General features: G+C 41.7%; 1 protein-coding gene and 1 long non-coding RNA gene across 4 annotated transcripts in view; one reads left to right on the top strand and one right to left on the bottom strand.

Annotated features, from left to right (window-relative positions):
• The window catches only part of DNAJC6 (DnaJ heat shock protein family (Hsp40) member C6), a 139,161-nt gene extending 138,710 nt beyond the window's left edge, over positions 1-451 (bottom strand). Inside the window, exon 1 of one of the 3 annotated variants that reach the window (XM_082687825.1) lies at positions 247-451. In XM_082687825.1, the coding sequence (XP_082543951.1) occupies positions 247-361 (115 nt within the window). In that variant the 5' untranslated portion in view covers positions 362-451. The remainder of the gene's footprint in view (positions 1-246) is intronic. The other 2 variants (XM_082687824.1, XM_082687828.1) reach the window with 2 other exon arrangements.
• Positions 452-478: 27 nt separating this feature from the next.
• The window catches only part of LOC309842896, a 47,492-nt gene continuing 26,225 nt past the window's right edge, over positions 479-21,745 (top strand). Inside the window, exons 1-3 of the long non-coding RNA XR_014299839.1 lie at positions 479-695; positions 12,339-12,449; positions 13,132-13,356. This is a non-coding gene — a long non-coding RNA (uncharacterized lncRNA). The remainder of the gene's footprint in view (positions 696-12,338; positions 12,450-13,131; positions 13,357-21,745) is intronic.

Here is a 21,745-nt window from a genome sequence, read left to right as displayed (position 1 = left end):
CTTCGGTGAGCAGCCCCGTGAGAGCCTGGAAGATCGGGCTTGTCACAGGGGCCGAAGGTCGGGGTGGAGGGTCGCCCGGGCCAGGCCAGACATCCAGGTCGCGCCGCCCCCCACCCTGAGGGCCCAGGAACCGAGAGGTGGGCCCGAGATGCCGCCTCCGGCTGCGGGAGCCACCGCGGCCCTCCCGCAGTCCAGTCCGCGCCAGCCGCGCGCTGTAACAGGTCCCCCCGCCGCGACCACACTCACCCTGCGCCGCCTTGGGAGCCGAGCGCGTCCTCCACAACCGCCGGGTCGCCTTCCACGGCCGCAGAGAAGAAAACAGCCTCCGGCTCTTCTTGCCGCCCTTCTCAGTTGCTCCCATCTGTGCGCCCGCGCCCCTCCCCCGCTGCCGCCGCCGCCGCCGCCGCCGCCGCCCGAGGCTAGCCTCGCGCTTCCCCGGCCGCCGCGCGTCTGCAGGTGCCGGGCGGTCGCGGGGGTGGACGCGGCGGCCGGGGGAGGAGCTTGCGGCCGCCGGGGAGGGCGGGGCGCGGGGGTGGGGAGGCGGCGGCTCGCGCCCAGCCCGCGGGGTGCGGCCGCCCGGGGCGTGGACGCTGGCGCGAGGCGCCCCCTCCGGAAGCCCTCGGAGCGCCAGGCAGCTGTGCAGGGGAACGCTTCGGTCCCCCGCCTTCATTCAGACGACGGCGACGGAGTGCCAGGTACTGCTGGGCATCCTTAATTAACACCGGAATCCCCGGGGAAGCGCGCTGATTTCTGTGTCCAAATTACACATGGTAGAACTGAAGCTTCGAGAGCTGGAGTCATCCGCCCACAGCGGCTCAGTGGTGCTAGTTCTCATGTTTTTTCGTACCTTGCTGTTGCCTCAGAATGATCCCACATTATATATATATATATATATATATATATATATATATATATATATATATATATTTTTTTTTTTTTTTTTTTAAATTGTTAAGTCTGGCAGATAGTCCTACTCTCCTCGTACAACAGCTTAGGAATCACTAATGATTTTTTGAGGACCCAGTCTATGTCCCGGCACTTTTACAAACGTGCTGTTAAACTTCCCCGCACCCCGTGGGGTGGGAGGCATTTTCCCGTCTTCCCCTTGGGGAACCCGAAATGGCAGAGCTGAGGCTGCCCCAGCACTTTGTCTCTGTCATGATTTTGCTTGTCATCTGGAGTGTCTGAGAGGAAGATCCAAGCCAAGATCCTTTAACACTTTCTGGCTGCAAGAAGTGTATCCATGGAGTGATTTTTATGTGTCAGATTTTACATATAGGACCTTATTTAACCGTCCAAATGATACTCATGGGAGAGAAATTATTAATCCACATTTAACAGGTGAAAAAAACCAGCATCAGGGAGGGCAGGTTACACATATAGAAAAAAACCGTAATAAACGTTATATGCTGGATGGGATCATGAAATTACCATTTTTAAGGCCCAAACAAATATCATACAATAACCTCACATAGTGATCAAAATTTAAATGGAGGCAGATGAAATGTGAGTGTATCCAGGTGTGTTACACTAGAGAAAGACACATCCGCTTTGTCATATTTTGGCCACATATGCACAGCAACCTGAATCTAATCATAAGGAAATCTAAGATAAACTCCAAATGAGGACTGCACTTTAAAAGTGGGGGTGGGGGTGTTCAGTATTCTTCAAAAGTGTCAATGCCATTAAAGATGAAAAAAACTTGGAGATATTCTAGATTAAAGAAGGCTGAAGAGGCGCCCCTGGCTAGCTCAGTCAGTTAAGTGTCTCCATTCAGCTCAGGTCATGATTTCAGGGTCCTGGGATCTAGCCCTTATTCATCCCCCCCTCCCAACCCCCGAAAAGGAAGCCCTCCAGTGGCTCCCTGCTCATTGGGAGCCTGTTTCTCCCTGTCCTTCTGACTGCCACTCCCCCTGCGTGCATTCATGCTCTCTCTGTCTAAATAAATAAATGTGAAGGAGGCTTCATAATTGGTGAATATGGATAATGAGTACATGGGTATATTTTGTACTATTGTTATTTTTGCAACTTTCTGTAAGTTTGAGATTTCTTCCCAAGTAAAATGGTAGAAAACGTAAGTTCTAAGTTCCATAGAAAAACAAAAGTGGCAAGAATCACTCTACCTGATATCACTCTGTAGTTATCAAAATAGTGTGGTGTTGACAGAGGGATAAGACACATAAGTCAATGAAACAGAATAAAGAATCCAGAAATAGACCCACACAAATGTGCCCAAGTGATTTTTGACAATGATGTGAAAGCAATTCAATGGAAGAAAAATAACTTTTTCAACAAGTGATGCTAGAACAATAGGACATCCATTGGCTAAAAAATGAACCTCAACCTAAACCTCACACTTTATACAAAATTCAAATCAAACAGATTGCAAACTTAATTGTAAAACTATAAAAGTTTTAGGAAAAAACAGGATACAATATTCTAGGATCGACAGCTATGCAAAGAGTTCTTAGCCATGTTGCTAAGAGCATGATCCATAAGAAGAAAAATTGATAAACCGAACCTTATCAAAATTAAGTATTTTTTTGTCTGTGAAAGAGCCTGTTAAAAGGATGAAAAGAAAGGCTATGGACTGGGCAAAACCATTTGCAAACCACATATCCGACAAAGGACTAGTATGTATAATAAATAAAAAATTCTCAAAGCTCAACATTAAGAAAATCCAATTAGAAAATGTACAAAAGACATGCACAAATATTTCACTGAAGAGGATTTACAGATGGCAAATAACACTTGAAAAGACATGCGGCATCATTAACCATTAAGAAAATGCAAATTAAAACCACAATGAGATATCAGTACACATCTTATCAGAAGGCTAAAATGAAATATAGTGGCAACACCAAATGTAGGAAAGGATGTAGAGGGAGAAACTAGATCAGTCATACATTGCTAGTAGGAATGTAAAATGATACAAATATTCTGGAAAACAGGTTAGCAGTTTCTTATAAAACTAAACAAACAAATCCTATAAGACCAACAGTTGCACTCTTGGATACATATCCTGGAAATAAGGAAAACTTACGTCCACACAAAAGCCTATACATGAATGTTCGTAACAGTTCTATTCCTAATAGTAAAAAATGGAAACAACCCCAATGTCCTTTAATGGGCAAATGACTAAACAAGCTGTGGTACCTCCACACCACAAAATATTAATGAGCAATAAAAAGTAACAAACAACAAACTTTTGACATAGGCAACAAACTATATGAATTTCCAGGGAATTATGCTGACTTAAAAAGCCAATCCCAAAAGGTTTCACACTGTATGATTCCATTTATAGAACTTTCTTGAAATGTCAAAATTATAGAAATAGAGAACTGGTTTCCAGGAATGAGGAGAAAGTTGTGCCTATAAAAGAGCAACATAAGGAATCCTCTGGTAATGGAACTGTTCTGTACCTTGACTGTACTGACGTCGACATACTGGTTTTGACATTAGATTATAGTTTCACACAATGTTCCCATTATGTAAAAATGGGTAAAAGTGATTGTGGGATAGTATTTTATTTTTTTTACATCTGCATGTGAACCTATAATCATTTTTAAAATAAGAAGTTTAATTTTTTTAAAAACTTACATATCTACAATTTAGTATAAGTTGTTCCAATATCTAAAACAACGTTGGGTCAGGATTCAACATAGATCCATGCCTTTATGGCTACAGTCAACTGTGTCATGACCCCTGGCTCACCACAGGTTGCCAGAGATCATCTGGTAGATGTTGGGGAGAATTTTGAAAGGTGACAGGAGCACAGAGACCCAATTCAGTCAGTGAAAGCTAAATTAATGCTCCGATTTGGTATGAGGTCCTTAGTGGTCTAGATAAATGACCCTCTAAAAGTAATTATTGGACAGCCTGATTTTCTTCTTTCTCTAATCCAAGAGAATAGGAAGATATGAAATAAGGAAGGAAAGTGGAAAAGCCTGGGAGGAGAGTAGAAATTCAGAGTATCCTATCTCTCTTATCAGTAATAAGCTGACTTTTCTTCTCTAACCCTTATTCTCCTTGGCATCCAGACTAAAGTCTGAAGAAATGGGCCCTAGAACAAGTGCTCTAACAATGCTGCTCAGAAATAGTGCCCATGTGCTGCCAACTAATACCCTAGACTGAGGTTGCCCTCGGCTCCTAGGACTTCCTACCTGGCCTTGGGGTTAGGACACCTGGAATCTAGTCCTGGTTACCCAAATGGTCTTTAAAATACTGATTGTGTCCCTTCTCCTCCTAGCTTACTATTTTCATCACCACCACTACCCTCATTCCCATTAGTGTAGGGGAATGAACCAGAGGATCTAAAAGTTTCCTTCTGGGATCCACCACAATCTTTCCCTGTATGTCCTGACTCTCATTAACTGGTTTTAGGATTTTGCTAAGTCATAGAAGCCCCAGTGGGCCTGGCTTAGAGACTTGTCTTTTTCTTGCATTGCCCTTGCATGCCCAGTGGACTGAAGCAGCAACTTGGAGGGGCCCCCTTGCTCACTGCTTGGATTTCACTGGCCAGGGCAGGATGAGAGAGACATTCTTTAGCTTGCCCTTTTAGTCCAAACATCATGTGATTTCATGGCACTCCTCCAGCTCAGAGCTGAAACAAGTCCAAAAGCCTCTGACTCCCACAGTCACAGCTTGCTCTAGGCAGATCCAGTGGGGAGCCTTCTCCACAGTCCCTGGGGTCCATGGGAAAAGAATGCAGCCTGAAAGATCTGAGTAGAAACCCCCAAGGGCCCTAAGGCACATTCATAAGCATTAGCAACATGGAATTTCTTTTCAAATGTCAAAAATGCAAAACAAGCCCACTTGTTTGTACATCTGGATCACTGGGCATAGGAAAAAAAAAAAAAAAAGGAAGAAGAAGAAGAAGAAAGAAAGAAAAGAAACCTTGAATTCCACTCCTATCATTGTGTTTACAGAGCTGAGTCCAGAAATATGAAAATGACAGTCCTCAAAGTCAATGCAATGTAAGATTCTCTTGTGTGTGTGTGTGTGTGTGTGTGTGTGTGTGTGTGTGTGTGAGTAAGAGAGAGGAGAGGGGGAAGAAGGGGCTAGCAGATAGAACCTAGGCTCTCCTCTAAGGCTCACTTTCCCCATCTGTAAGATGGAGACAGTAGGGGCGCCTGGGTGGCTCAGTGGTTTAAGCCGCTGCCTTCGGCTCAGGTCATGATCTCAGGGTGCTGGGATCGAGTCCCGCATCGGGCTCTCTGCTCAGCAGGGACTTCTCTCTCTCTCTCTCTCTCTCTCTCTCTCTCTCTGCCTGCCTCTAAGTGTACTTGTAATTTCTCTCTGTCAAATAAATAAATAAAATCTTAAAAAAAAAAAAAAAGAAAAGAAAAAAGATGGAGACAGTAAACAGCACCTACCTCAGAGGGTTGCAGTGCTTTATTATAACACATAATAAGCCCAACAGGCAAAATAAATGGTAGTTTATTATAATACTATGTCCATTTAGAGACTCAAGGATGGATTTTAAAAGAATGGCATTTTTTTTTTTTTTGCAGTGAATAAATGTGTGTGTGTATGTTTCTGTGGAGAGAGAAATGGAAAGGTCTTGTTGCCCATCCTCCCTTACCAAAAAAGCTCCAGAATATAAATGAAATTATCTGCCCTAAAGGCATCTCAGGTGTCTTTGGAACCATTAGAATTAATGGTGTTCTTTCTCATTACCCTAGTGGCAGTGCTAATAGGACTATTATTAGCATAGGAAACAATTAAGGGCAGTCTCCACTTAAACTTATTTTTCAATCTAAAGTTCTCCAAGTGTACAGCATTATGATAGACTCAAGATTTAAAGAGCAATACCTACATAAATCCTCCCAACCATGGCATTTTCAGCAGTGGGACCTTGTGTGAGAAAAGGAGAAACTGCTCATCTAAAATGTTTTCAGGGCTTCTAAGGCATTTGTTTCAAGTATCTTTTGCTGCATAACAAACTACCCCAAAACTTAATGGCTTAGAACAACAATAATCATTTATTTTGCAATTTGGGCAGAGCTCAAAGCAGACAACTCATTTCTGCTCCACATGATGTCATCTGGGTTGTTTAGGGCTTGAAAGTCAGCTTCTCAGGTGGCTCACCCACACAGCTAACAAGATGGTGCTGGCTGTCAGCTAGGTGCCCAGCCAAGAGCCTTGATTCTTCTCCACATGGTTGTCTGGACTTCCTCATAAGACAGTGGCTGAGTTCCAAAAGGGAGGAAACTGAAACGGCTGGGCTTCTCTCAAAGACTTGGCTGAAAAGTCTCCAGATGCCTTGGCACAAATGTTCTCCAAAAGTACTTCCTACACATACTATTAGTCAAATCAGTCACAGGCTCAGCTGTTCTAGAGAGGAGTCAAGCTCTACCCCTTAATGCAAGGACCCGGCACGCCTGTACAAGGAAGGCAGAATTATTTGAGGTCATCTTCAGGGACAAGCTAGCCTGGGGCCCCTAGCTGCCGAAGAATGACCCCAACCAGCAGGTGAATGCCCAGGGTCTCCTAATTAGCAATCAGCTTACGCTCAGGAAATTGGGGTTCTGTAAGAGAAATGGGGAAATGGGCACAGATAGGGGTAGTCATTCAAGGGCAAAACAATAATATCATGGACTAAAACCGCAAGAAACCTTTGTGAGCACCTTCAATGCTCAAACTAAATCTTCTGCTTTTCTCTCCCACTGAGTAATATGAAAGGAGCACCAGGCGTGGCCTCCAAGACCTGGACTGAGTCTAATTTACTTGCCATTTTAGTGCTCTTGCAAAAGTCACATAATTCTTCTGAGCCTCACTTTCTTCATCTGTAGATTGAGGAAAATATTTGCTTTATCCTGTTCACAACAGGGTGATTCCAATTACCCTGGAATGCAGAGATTCCATGAAAGCATATGTGAAAGTACTCTAATAATCTAATAAGTTACTTTGCAAGTGTTTTATTAACAAATGATGCACTGACTTTCAAGATCTCAGAACTTTAAAGGGAACAAAACCCTCTGGACTTCACTTTCTGCCAAATCTGTGCCTGGGTGAGGGTGGATTGAATCCATTGCCTTAGAGGCAGACTTGTCACAGCAGATGGCGGGTGCAGAGCTGGGGTGAGGTGGCAAGTTAAAAAGTGGGAAGTCCAGAATGGAGTTTGTGTGTCTACCTCATGCAATAGAATGTTACTATAATGCACCTTGTCAGAGTATTAATTCAGCCCCTCAAAAATGCTGATTCATTTTTAAATTGACCTGAAAGTATAAATGATGTCTATTGAGAAAGATGTATGGTCTGGCTATTAAAAGCAATGAGTGGGGGCGCCTGGTTAGCTCAGTGGGTTGAGCTTCTGCCTTCGGCTCAGGTCATGATCTCAGGGTCCTAGGATGGAGCCACACATGGGGCTCTCTGCTCAGCAGGGAGCCTGCTACTCTCTCTCTCTCTCTCTGCCTGCCTCTCTGCCTACTTGTGATCTCTCTCTGTCAAATAAATAAATAAAATCTTAAAAAAAAAAATAAAAGGAATGAGTGGTGCCACACTCTCCTGCCTCTACAGTTTATTGGCACAGTGATGTTAGCAAGTTCCACTAACATCTCTACGCTTCATTTCCTCATCTGTAAATGGAGATAATAGGGCCCACGTCTGTTGTGAGGACTGAGTGAGTTATTATGTATATACACTCAGAACAGCACCTGGCAATAAATAAGTGTGAGCTCTTGTTTTGATAATACTCCATGCTGGGCACAATGTTAAGAACTTTACAAACGTGACTTATTTATTTATAGCTCTCTATAAGCACCAGCTAATCACCTACTGGATGCCAAATACTAATCAAGGCTTTTAGGATTCATAAGAGATGAATCAGATAATGATTCCTGTTCTATGGCACTTCCATTCTATTGGGGATGGGAGAGACAGATAATAAGCAATAGATGAAATAAGTAGGTAAGCTTTGAAGTTTACCCAAAGATATAAGGGTACGGATAGGGGTGCCCAGGTGGCTCAGTGGATTAAAGCCTCTGCTTTCGGCTCAGACCATGATCCCAGGGTCTGGGGATCGAGCCCTGCATCCGACTCTCTGCTCGGCAGGGAGTCTGCTTCCTCCTCTCTCTCTGCCTGTCTCTGCCTACTTGTAAAGTCTGCCTGTCAAATAAATAAAATCTAAAAAAAATAATAATAATAACTGTATGGATAAAAGAAAAAATAGAGCAGGGTGGGGGAACTAGGGATATTGCTTGGGAAAGGAAGAGAACAAATAGGTTGCAGTTTGGGGAAGTTTTGTTTGTTTTTTAAATAGGCTCCACACCCAGCATAGAACCCAAAGTGGGGCCTGACCTCAAAATCCTGAGATCAAGGCCTGAGCTGAAATCCAGAGTTGGACACTTAACTGACTGAGCCACCCAGGCACCCCAGGTTGCAGTTTTAAATAGGATGAACATGGTAGACTTGGTTGAGAGAGAAAGTTTGAGCAAAGACCTGAGAGAAGAGAACAAAGTCAAGGAAGCAGGTACCTGAAGGGAGGTCATTCCAGGCAGAAGGAACAGAGGAGTGAAGGTCTGGCATTGGGACAGAGCCTGGTGGGTTTGAGCAACAGCAGGAGACAAGCCCTAGTAGAGTGGAGAGAGCAAGGAAGGCTGGTGTTGGAGAAGAGGAGGTTGGGAGCTGGCAGGGGTGGGGAATCGGGTAGAGTCTGGTTGCTACGAGGCTATCACTTTCCTCTTGAATAAAATGGAGCCAATGGCCAATGACTGGAATGATTAATATTGTGTGCACTAATAAAGAAACTGGGGCAGAGAAAGCTTAAGTAACTACGCACAGTTCTACAACTAGGAAAAGAATAGTTGAGATTGTTATCCTACAGTTTCTTCTCCTTTCTATGGGGCGTAGATGGATGATGCAAATGGGGCAGGGAAAATAAACATTGAGGAAATCACGGCTTGCATACCCTGCTCTGTAAAATGAAGGGATTGAGGGCGCCTGGGTGGCTCAGTCGTTTGGGCAACTGCCTTTGGCTCAGATCATGATCCTGGAGTCCTGGGATCTGGGTCCCGAGTCAGGCTCCCTGCTCAGTGGGGAGTCTGCTTCTCCCTCTGACCCTCCCACCTTTCAGGCTCTCTCACTCACTATCTCTCAAATAAATAAGTAAATTCTTAAAAAAAAAAAAATGAAGGGATTCAATCAATGATCTTGAAGGTCTAGACACAATGGTTTATTGCTCACTGGCCTCGAGCGAACAGATGGACTAAACATTACAGAAGACGTAGGTATGACAACCATCATTCTTGCCTGGCTAATTGACCCTGATCTTGTGTACCCACAAAACATCACACATAGCTCTGTGGCTCTTTCCATATTGTATTGGAAAAAATGTACTTGAAGATCTATCTTTCCTCCATAAACTAAGCTCCCCATTTTTGCATCTGACACTTGCTTATTATTCATGGGATTCTCTGCCCTGAGCACCAGACTAGGAAAGAAAGCAGTTCTCAATAAGATATATTGAGTAATAAGATATATTACTTCTGGTTTCATTTTACATCAGAACGAAGGGATGTTACTGCAAGGGAGTGATGAGCATGATGTAGTCCTGAGAGTAGCAGCTGTACAAAGTCACTACCTCTCGAGGCTAAGAAGGGCAAGAGAGATGTATCCAGGGTCTGGGATTACCAGGCAGAAGCCAGAATTAAGGTGATGCCTTGGCAAGAAACATCCTCTGCCAGAGATGATCAAGAAAGGTTTTCTAACCTGTAACTTAATATGCAGCCCAACCTAGTCCAGAAAACACCCCATTTCCAAGGAGCTTTTCCAGAAAGCCTCCTTCCCTATTTTCTCCATCATGTCTGGAGCTTAAGGGCAGTGGAGAAGAGTGATTAAAGGAACATAACAACTCACTTCTAGGTAACCTTGGGTGACTTACTAGCCTCTCTGTGCCTTAGTTTTCTCTTCTGTAAAATTGGAAAAATAATATCTGTCTCGGGGGTTAACTTTGGAGATAAAACGTAAATTTACCTTTATAAAGCATCTGGACTTGTCTGACATAAAGCATGTTTCGAACTATGCTAATCCTCACCTTCCTCTTGTGAGTGACACAAACATGCTATAACAAAAGGTTTTTGTACTCAACTCTTCTCTGTTAGAGAAGAGCCTTTGTGTGGAAACTGGAAAATCTACCCAAGGGCAAAGGGCCTTTCTGAAAATTTTTGCTCCATAGCTCAGAGTTTAAATGTATGCCTTAGTGGATGGGAAATGAAGTATGGGGTGAGTGGTTCCCTACAGACTTGTAGTTGGGAAGCTTTCCACGTGGAGAAGGACAGGGCCATGGGAATGGTTTACAGGGCCTTAGGGAGGGTAATTTGGGGGTTCCTCTCTTCTTTCTTCAGTCTCCTTGTCAGAAGCCTTTTTGAAAATGACAACCCAGTTGTGTGATTATTAATGATTTTTTTCTTCTTGCCTTGCTATTTCTTTCATTGTTTTAAGCTTTCTTTGAACTAATCTGACTTGTTTTTTTTTTAAGATTTTATTTATTTATTTGACATACAGAGATCACAACTAGGCAGAGAGGCAGGCAGAGAGAGAGAAGAGGAAGCAGGCTCCCCGCGGAGCAGAGCCCAATGTGGGTGGGGCTCCATCCCAGGACCCTAGGATCATGACCTGAGCCAAAGGCAGAGGCTTTAATCCACTGAGCTACCCAGGCACCCCTAATCTGACTTGGATAGTAAGAAAGGAAAAAAAATAGTATCGAGTGTTAAGCCCATTGCCAAAAGAAGACTTTGTTAGGGCAGCTTTAAAAAGGGTGGTGATAGAGGTGCCTGGGTGGCTCAGGGGCTTGAGCATCCAAATCTTGACTTCTGCTCAGGTCATCATCTCAGGGTTGTGGAGCTGAGCACTGTGCAGAGACTCACGCCAAATCCCACCCACAGTGCTGAGTCTGCTTGTCCCTCTCCCTCCCCCTCTGTCCCTCACCAGGCTTGATGAACTTGCTCTGTTTTGCTAAAATAAATACTTTTTTAAAAAGATTTTATTTATTTATTTGACAGACAGAGATCTCAAGTAGGCAGAGCAGCAGGCAGAGAGAGAGGAAGGAAAGCAGACTCCCTGCTGAGCAGAGAGCCGACCCGATGTGGGACTTGATCCCAGGACCCTGAGATCATGACCTGAGCTGAAGGCAGAGGCTTTAACCCACTGAGCCAGCCAGGTGCCCCTAAAATAAATACATTTTTTAAAATGGGTGGTGAAAGGTGAATGGGAATAAGGTGGGCTTCACTAGGAACTCAGCTGCCACTCATGTGATGGAAGCCTCATCCGCGGGGCTTACAGTCCTCACCTCTTCTGCTGGAGAGTACCTTTGCAAGTTAGGATCTTGGTGTGATTCCTTCAGGAAAAGCCTGCATGATTTTAAAGCTTAAAATGTGTACATGCTCCCATTTTTGGTTGAAGTAAATCAAAGTTAAAATTGGAGGTCTTAACACCACTGTATGGGTTGTGTGGTGGTGTTCTCCTGATAGCAATTTACTTTTGTGACAGAGATGGCTGGTGTTCACCAATTCCCACACCTCTCTCCTTCCTGGGAAAGCAGGTAAACTACTTTCCCACCCTAACTGGCAGTTGATCATGGCCATGTGATAAGTCTGCCTAAGGGAATGGAGGAGAAATGATATCCACCACTTAGAGGTCTGGCCTCTGAAAACTTTTCAAGCTCTCTTCCTTCAGACATAAGCTGGCTGGAGTCAGAGGCTCAGTAGCTGACTTTGAAGTCCTGAATGATGGTAGAGCTGCCATTTAGAGGCGGCCCAGGCTCCTGAATGAGTGGATGAAACAAATCCCTTCCCTTCTCCATCAGTCATGTTGGCCTGTGATGTGAGCAAGAAGCACCTTTGCCATGTCCAGCCATGGAGACCTGCGATGTTAGAGCAGTTCGAATCCTCTTAGTAATGCACCTACAGAAGCTGTAGGCAGCCTCCAAGGACTCCGAGGGTATCCCTGGCAACATGATGCCAGATGGACACTTTCAAGGGAAGGTTAGCTGGTGCTGTAGATCACCACCTCCCAAGGGGCCACAGAAAAACAAATGAAATTATTTGATGTCACCTCTGAGAACAAATTTCCCTGATGTACATTCGATGGTTTATGTTTCCCTTTCTTATGAATAACTACCTCTGCTTCTTATCATGGTAGGTTGTTAGTGATGATAGAGAGAACTGAACTATGCAAATAGAGCGAAAGGTGTTGCGGAGTGGAGGAGGATCTTGATGATATGAATACTCAAGAGAGCTTGTTCTATGAGCTTAATTTGAAATGTGGGGTTGCCTTCTCCTATGATACTGACATGCCTCCATGAATTCTTCCTTTCTTTAAACAACTACCTTGAACAGATACTGCACTAGCCCCCTGGACACAACTCTGAACGATTGGACAAGTATCGTTCTTTCACTCCAAAAGAGGAGAAAGACATTAAACAATCCATCATCCAAACAGATAATCATGTGAGTAGAACATGGGCTGGGAAAGAAAAGCCCAGCATACTAGCACTGCTAAAACGTTTAACTGGGAGTGGGGAGGGAGTGATAATTAAAACTCACCAAGAAGAAAAGTCTTCCTAAAAAGATGACATTAACTTTGAAAACTGCAGCACGACCAGTTGACCTGGGGGGAAATATTCAAGGTACAGACAAACACTAACATAGTAAGACAGTTACTACTAGGAATAACCAACACTTCATAATATTTATTATGGGTCAAGTAGTGAACAAAACACTTTGCATGTTTGTGCATTTAATCCTTCTAGCAACCTTTTGAAGTAAGTACTGTTATTATTTTTGCTTTACAAATGGAGAAACTGGGGCACAGAAATGTTAATTCCTTGCTAGTGAGTGGCAAAGGAAGGCTCTGAACTCTAGCAATGTGGCTACAGAATTTGTACTCTTAATCATGGTAGTCTACTGGGACTTGGTGCATTCTAGGCAGGAACAGAGAAGACCTGTGTGGTTAAAGCTTGGAGAAAGATGCAGAAGGTAGTACAGGTTAAGTGGGAAAGATATAGATTTGGGACTCATTTTACGGACCAGGTTGGGGGAAACCATGGCATGTACTAAGGGGTCAATGAAGCATCCTAAAATTCCATAAGCCTTCCTGGTCTTTGTTTTGTCCACATGAACTTGGTGACAGTGAACTCTGGGAGTCATGACAATTGAGTGACTGGAGGCGGTCCTGTCCTGCGAGAGGCTCACACAGCCTTCCAGCCATGACTTCTTCCCTAAGGAGTTGCCTTCTGGCTGATCTGCTTGGGGGCACCTGGGCATCCTACCAATGAGATCAAAGTTCCTGCTGTCCCGAGAAGTTAGTTTTGCTGATGCTTCCTCTGATCCCTCAACCAGCCTGGATTCCACCCAGGTGAGCCCAGGGTGAGCAGACTGCATCTGTCAGCACAACTGTTATCCTTGTGTGCCCTCCAAACAATTTACAAGGCTTGGGCCCTACTTGCAGGCATGGGCAGAGATGCAAGGGAAATCGAAGCTTCTACATCGTCCAATACAGTATCCACTAGCTATATGTGACTATTTAAATTTGATTAATAAAATTAAATGACTTAGGGGCACCCAGGTGATTCAGTTGGTTAAGCAACTGCCTTCAGCTAGGGTCATGATTCCAGGGTCCTGGGATCGAGCCCCACATCAGACTCCCTGCTCAGCAGAGAGCCTGCTTCTCTCTCTCCCCCTCTCCCTGACGCTCTGCTTACTTGTGCTCTCTCTAACTCTCTGTCAAATAAATGAAACATTTAAAAAAAATAAAATAAAAATTAAATTAAATTAAATGACTTAAAAACTAGTTCCTCTGTTGAACTAGCCACATTGCAAGTGCTCAATAGCCACATGTGGCTAGTGGCTACTATACTGGAGAGCAGAATTACAGAATGTTTCCATCATTGCAGAAAGTTCTATTGGATAGCGCTACTCCAGAAACATGCTTCATGTCCATCAGGCTTATCTCAAGATTTACAGCCATGGCAGAGGCTGTGTGTATTTTATTCTGAAGCCCCCCCTTTTTTTTTTCCAGTACCTATTCCTATTACATTCTGTTTCTTGCCCATTTATGCTGATTCATTCTCATTCAACTAATGTACACTGAACATTTACTGTTGTTAAACTCTATACTGGATATTCAGATAAGCTGAACTATTATTTTGCTAAGAAATTTTACTAATGAGAGCAGACATACTGGACTGTCCCTTCTTTTATGAGGCGGGCACTAAAACCTCAGGCAAATTCCTTAACCTCTCTGAGCTTCATCGCACTGTTGTGAAGATTAAATGAGATCATGTGTGAAAAACACTTAGTAAATAACAAATAGTAACCATTGTTGTTCACATTATCCTCATCATCCTCCCAGTTGGCAGGGAACACAGTGGGAACTCAGCCCTATCCATAATGGGATACTTGTAACTGTTATAGGCCTTCCTTGTTTAGATCTCTCTTCCTTTATAGCATTTAGTCACATGCCTTAGTTCTGCCTTGAACCTTCTCATCACAGCTCTTTGACATCTGAAGAATCTGCATTCTTGTCCCCTCCCCACACCCAGCCCTTTATCTTCACACCTTCCTTCTCCTTCTGTGCTCTTTTCACTCTCTGAATATTTCCTTCTTTCACATCTTTATAAAAAGTAGAGCCCAGAATTTTCCCAAGGATTTCAGATACTGCCCAAATACTGCATAATCAATGTCTACAAAGATGCATGGCCATGAGAAGGGATTCATTAAATTTTTAAAAATATTTTAAAAGTGCATTAAAAAAACACTTATGAAGGTTTTACTTCTGCAACTAAATTTTGAGATGTAAATGTAAGACTAAGTTCATATCTATTACACACACATACATTTTTAACATAAATAGTATTATAATCTATATATCATTCATATTTTTCACTAGTATTATATCTGGAAATATTTTCAATGCTGATAGAACGAATGATATGATGAGCTCCACTAATCTGAACACCATACTACATTTCTATTATAGGAGCTAAGATTATTTCAGTTGTTTTGGGGGGAGTGGGAGATTTTTTAACGTTAGGCTAGGGTCCAGTCTAGTGTAGAATCATCTAAAATCTCACTTTTTTTTTCCCCATAACAATTGTGACCCAGCCAAGTTCCTCTCATTCTGTACTTCTGCAAATGATTTTTTTTTTTTTTTACTTAAGTGTGGGACTTGGCATTTATTTCCATTAAACTGCATTTTATTGTTTTGATCTAGACGCAAAGTCTTTTGAAATCTTGATTCTTTTAACGAGACAGTGATCTCTCCCAGCTGTAAATGTGAATATGATTTTATTTCTACCTAAATCACTGAAGCATCCAAGGCCAAGAAGGGAGGCCTGTGTATGATGAAAAAAAAGTGTGACCTTGCTCCACATACATGAATCTGCTTCCCCATCCACCGATTTTTGCCAAGAGTCTCATTCTGGAACTACATGTTCTATTGGATCCCGACCCTCTCTGTTTAGACTGTTCAGACTGGAACCAAAAGACAGTCAGGCATGGTGAAAGAGAGAATGTATCGGTGTACTTTACTACTCTCTGACATCTTTGGTGACAAAACAAAATTCAATACAGGAGGAGTTTGAAACAATAGAGATAAATTAGGGTTTGGGGTCCACTGAAGAATCCAACTGAAACTTAAATATATAAAGATCAGAAACTCATATGATGACTCTATCACTTATTAGTCATATCCCTGGTCTAGAGGAGATAATAGAAAGGTGACAATAAACTCTCTTTATAAAGAATCAGCAAGCAAGGAAGAAAAGGAAGAGTCTTTGTTGGTTTGCTTTTTGTTTTTGTTTTTTAAGTAGGCTCTACACCCAAAGTGGAGCCCAACTCTTGGCTTAAACTCATGACTGTGCAGTCGTGACCTGAGCTGAAATCAAGAGTTGGATGCTTAACCCACTGAGCCACCCAGGCACCCCAGGAGGAATCTGTTTTGTACATGTCAGTTTTTCCAAACCTCTAGTTTGGAGTTGTGTAGAGTCATTAATGGGGTTCACAAGTATCAAGCTGTCTCCTTCCAGGCACATGGCAGGGTTGAAGCTCCGCACATTCCACAGCCTTCCCCAGAAGCGACCACTGTTAACTACTTAACATATACTTTTCCAGACCTTTATTCTACATTTCCACATATGAATTAAGTACAAGTAAAAAAATCACAAGAAAATATCTAGAAATATTAATCAAATTCCTTCCTTGCCATAACTCTCCAATTCAAACACCCTGGCTCTTTTGTGACTGCCATGGTGAGAGAGGTTTAAACAGCTTTCATATGTTTGTTTACCATTTGTGTTTCTTTTGTGTATTATTTGTTCATATCTTTCAACCATTTTTTAAAAAGATTTTATTTATTTATTTGACAGACAGAGATCACAAGCGAGCAGAGAGGCAGAGAGGTAAAGAAGCAGGTTCCCTGCTGAGCAGAGACCCCCGATGCAGGGCTCGATCCCAGTACCCTGGGATCATGACCCGAACCAAAGGCAGAGGTTCAACCCACTGAGCCACCCAGGTGCCCCTCAACAATTTTTCTATTGAGTTTCTCTCTTACTGATTTGTAGGAGCTCTTTATACAGTAGGATATCAATATTCTATTATATATACTGTAAAATTTTCCTTCACATTAATCACTTCTCTTTTAATTCTTTAATATTTATTTATTTGAGAGAGGGAGAGCGCGCGCACACATGAGTGGGAAGGGCAGAGGGAGAAGGAGAGAGAATCCTAAGCAGACCCCACACTGAGCATGGAGCCTGACATCAGGCTCGATCTCACAATTCCAAAACCAAGAGCCAGATGCTTAACTCACTGTGCCACCCAGGCATACCTTCTTTTAATTGTTTAGAGTATTTTCCTGTACATAAAATTTAAGTCTTTATTACAGTCAAGGCTCTTCATCTTTTATTTTATAAATGTCTTAATTATGAATGGCTTTACACTTCAGTATTATAAAACTAAGTCTTTTCTATTTTCTCTTAATACTATTATAGATTTAAATGTTTATGTCTATTTAAAGCATATTTTTCGGATGCCTGGGTGGCTCAGTTGGTTGGGCCCTGCCTTTGGCTTAGGTCGTGATCCTGTGGTCCTGGGATCAAGTCCAGCATTGGGTTCCTTGCTCAGCAGGGAGCCTGCTTCTCTCTTGGCCTCTGCCTGCCACTCTGCCTGCTTGTGCTCTCTCTCTCTCTCTTTGGTGGATGGGTAAATAAAAATTTTAAAAAAAGATAAATAAAAATTTAAAAATTTTTTAGAAAGCATACTTTTCAAAATTTTCAACGGACTCTGTTTACCAAGTTTTTCCCTCCTATCAGGCCCTGTGGCAGGCTGGCCCCCACCCTGCTTGAGAATGTGCAATGTGATAAGGGCAAAAGTAGAAGTAGTACAAAGTGGTTCAGGAATATTCAGAGGAGGAGTTTTTTTTTTTTTTATTATTTTATTTATTTACTTCAGAGAAAGAGGATGAGAAGGGAGAGGGTCAAAGGGAGAAGCAGACCCCCCACTGAGCAGGGAGCCCTGTGCAGGACTCAGTCCTGGGACTCCAGGATCATGACCTGAGCCAAAGGCAGTCGCTTAACCAACTGAGCCACACAGGCACCCCAGAGGAGGAGTTTAAAGAAGCCTGATGGATAAGGTGATGTGAGCTGGACCATGAGAGGTAAAGAAAGGTTTGACACCCAGAGAAGAGAAGAAGAAACATTTCAGGAAAATGGAATAGCATATACAGAGACACAGAGGCCCAAAAGAGCAAGGCACGTTTGAAGAATGATGTGGCCTTAACTTACTTTGAAATAGCTTGAGTGTAGGGCTCACTGGGGATGTGGCAAGAGAAGCAACTGGAAAGTTAGTCAGAACCAGATTGCAAAGGGCCTTGAAAAATGTGCATGACTTCATGAAGTTCTGAATCATCATTGAGCCTGGAGTTCAGTGAATTACGGCAGATAATCTGAGAGTGGGGAAATGGGTGAGGATATAAATTAAATAAGATGGCCCAAGAGTTGATGAGTGTTGAAGATGCATGCTGGCTCACATGGCACGCACTGACCCATTCTCTCTCTCTACCAGTACATATGTTTGAAGATTTTCACAATAGAAATTTGAAACAAAAAAAAACTTTCATCTTACACAAGGTCATTTTTTGGTGTAAAATAAGATTGGAGGGTTTTTGTTGTCAATGTCACTGTGAACAGCATTGCTGAGTTTAAAAAAAAAAAAAAGAGGTTGTAGATTAGTAAACTGTGGTTGCATTTATGTTAAGTAGGGCGATACCCAGAAAACTGGGAACCATGATACTAGTCAAGACTACCCTCTAGATGAAAGAATTAAAGGCACTATTTTTTTATTTTTCTGTACTATGTGAATGTTATATATCAATTTGTAATGTTCATAAATTAGAAGAACAGATTTTTACTTAGCAAAAAAGTTAAAAATCCAATTATAAAAGAATAGATAATGTCCACATGTGAACTACTAAAAACAGTATTTAGGAAGAGAATATGTTAATATATGGAAATTATTTTCCTGTAATGCCAACAAGAAAAAAGAATATAAATCCATAATAATTATTATTATAGGGCACCTGGGTGGCTCAGTGGTTTAAGCCTCTGTCTTCGGCTCAAGTCATGATCTCAGGGTCCTGGGATCAAGCCCCACATTGGGCTCTCTGCTTGGCAGGGAGCCTGCTTCCGTCTCTGTCTCTGCCAGCCTCTCTGCCTACTAGTGGCCTCTCTCTGTCAAATAAATAAATAAAATCTTTTTTATTTATTTATTTGACAGACAGAGATCACAAGCAGACAGAGAGGCAGGCAGATAGAGAGGGGGAAGCAAGGCTCCCCACTGAACAGAGAGCCTGATGCAGGGCTCAATCCCAGGACCCTGGGATCATGACCTGAGCTGAAGGCAGAAGCTTTAACCCACTGAGCCACCCAGGCACCCCTAAATAAATAAAATCTTAAAAAAAAATTTTTACTATAATTATATGTAAGGAAAATGTACACACAGGTGAAAAAAAATTGGAATGACATTACCAAACTATCAACAATGGCTATACTCGGGCAATGGGACTGTTATTAATTTATACCACACCCCATTTTTCTTTACTAAGCACCTATCATTTCTATAATTTTTTAAAATTTAAAAACAAAAACAAAATTTCACATCCTTCTTTGAACTGTCTTTTTGGCGCCAGAAAAAATATATAACCAAGGGATAAGCGACAGAGCATAAAACAGAAAAACCCTTAAGGATAATTGTAAAATATGAAATTTTCTTCCTTTTTCCAGTTTTGGCTAACTGGCATATCCCATCTTAGGGGAGTTTGAGAAGTACAGACTTCTAACAGACAAACTTAAATGCAGATGTGTAATAATAGAAAACACACCTTCTTTTCAAGTATTCATGGAAAAGTCACAAAACTTGACAAAAAGTTCAAAAGTTCCAAAACATAGTGGTGCCTGTGTGGCTCAGTGGGTTAAGCCTCTGCCTTCTGCTCAGGTCATGATCTCAGAGTCCTAGGATTGAGCCCCACAGCAGGTTCTCTGCTCAGCAGGGAGCCTGCTTTCCCCCCTCTCTCTCTACCTCCTGCTCTGCCTACTTGCAATCTCTATCTCTCTGTCAAATAAATAAATACATTTTTTTAAAAGTTCCAAAACATAGAAATAATACAAAAAAAAAAACATTTTTACCACAATGGAATAATGCTAGAAATATCAAAATTTTAAAAATCAAAAACCCTTTCACATAGAAATTTATGAAACTGCCTTTGTGTAAAAAAACTACACAAAACGAAACTGAAGAATCTCTAAGGCTGTTCTAAAGAAAAATGTTACATTTGAGATTTGTGATATATAATAATCACATGAAATTTCACAGTCTTAAATTCACATAAAATGATGCAATGAATATAAATGAATTAAATTCTCAACTCAAAAGGCTAGAAAAAGCCAAGCTGACTCAAAAGAAAGCACAAGGAACAAATACTAAAGATAAAAACAGAAATCAGGGGTGTCTGTGTGGCTCGGTTGTTGAGCATCTGCCTTCGGCTTGGGTCATGATCACAGGGTCCGGGAATGGAGCACCGTGTGGGGCTCCCTGCTTGGCAGGAAGTCTGCTTCCCTCTCTCCACTCCCCCTGCTTGTGTTCCCTCTCTCGCTGTTTCTCTCTCTGTCAAATAAATAAATAAAATCTTAAAAAAAAAAAAAAAACCAACACAGAAGTCAGTGGGATATAATATAGTCATGTCATTAAAACTTCTTAGGAAAAAAAAAAATCAATGGAAGAGATATAGTCAGCTTCTGAAATAGGAAATTTAAGAATTTCTATGTAATGAAGAAACATGAGAGGCATTCCTTCTAAAGTCAGGAACAAGGTAAGGGTGCCATTATCCCCACTACTATTTAACTACTATTAGTGTGTTGAAAATATTAGTCAATTCAGTCAGACAAGAGAAAATAATTAGAATTAAGAAATGGAAAATGCATAGAACTATGTGCAGATTATTATAAGCATAAGGCCCATGAGAATCAATGCTAAAACAAAGAAATAATGAATTCCTTAACATAGTAGAATATAAAACTGGCATATAAAAATCAATAGCCAACTGCCAGTCAGCTGATTGGTACCCATAGTCAAGAAGATAAGGAGCTGACACTAGAATATAAATCAACTAGATCACGGGGTGCCTGGGTGGTTCCGTGGGTTAAAACCCCTGCCTTCAGCTCAGGTCATGATCCCAGCAAGTCCAGCATCGGGCTCTCTGCTCAGCAGGGAGCCTGCTTCCCCCTCCCTCTGCCTGCCTCTCTGACTGCTTTTGATCTCTCTCTGCCAAATAAATAGAATTTTTTAAAAAATCAACTAGATTGGAGCGCCTGGGTGGCTCAGTGGGTTAAGGCCTCTGCCTTCAGCTCAGGTCATGATCCCAGTGTCCTGGGATCGAACCCCACATCGGGCTCTCTGCTCAGTGGGGAGCCTGCTTCCTTCTCTCTGCCTGCCTCTCTGCCTACTTGTAATCTCTGTCTGTCAAATAAATAAATAAAATCTTTAAAAAAAAAAATCAACTAGATCACCAAGCACACTATTTAACTGGCAATTTTTTAAAAAGAAAAACATCTTAGCTTCTGAAAAAAACTATGGGTTGATTTACATAACATTAGGAGTAGCAGCTGGATAAAGCAAATAAGTAAATATATCATCAATAAAAACCCCTATTTTCACTATAAGAAGAAAGATATGAAATAAAAAAGAGAATGGAAAAAAAAAAAAAAAAGAGAATGGAAAAATTTTGTAATGCTTAAGTTTAAATTAGAACTAGCAGTATTAACTTATAACTTAAATGTATTTAATATATATTTAATTTATATTAATTTAAACATATTTTAACATATGTTAAATGTTATATATAATAAATGTTATATAAATAAATATAAAATAAAATAAATGTTAAATATGTTAAAACATAATTTAAACATATATATGTTTCTTAACATGTCATAACAATAACAATAAGCACACCTAGTGCTTAGTAGTTTTTGCAAAAGAATGAAACTGGATGACTTTTTAATACCATAAACAATAAAAAATTTCATAATGGATCAAAGACTTAAATGTGGGACCTGAAACCATAAAACTCCTGATGAAAACATAGGCAGTAATTTCTTTTCATTGGCCATAGAAACTTTTTTTTTGTTTCATAGAAACATTTTTCTAGGGCACCTGGGTCACTCAGTCAGTTAAGTGTCTGCCTGTGCCTC

Source organism: Mustela nivalis, assembly GCF_964662115.1.
Source record: "Mustela nivalis genome assembly, chromosome: 10".
In the NCBI taxonomy this organism is placed as follows: domain Eukaryota; kingdom Metazoa; phylum Chordata; class Mammalia; order Carnivora; family Mustelidae; genus Mustela; species Mustela nivalis.
Note: the sequence above shows the minus strand (reverse complement) of the source record. Positions and strands in the feature narration are given on the sequence as shown.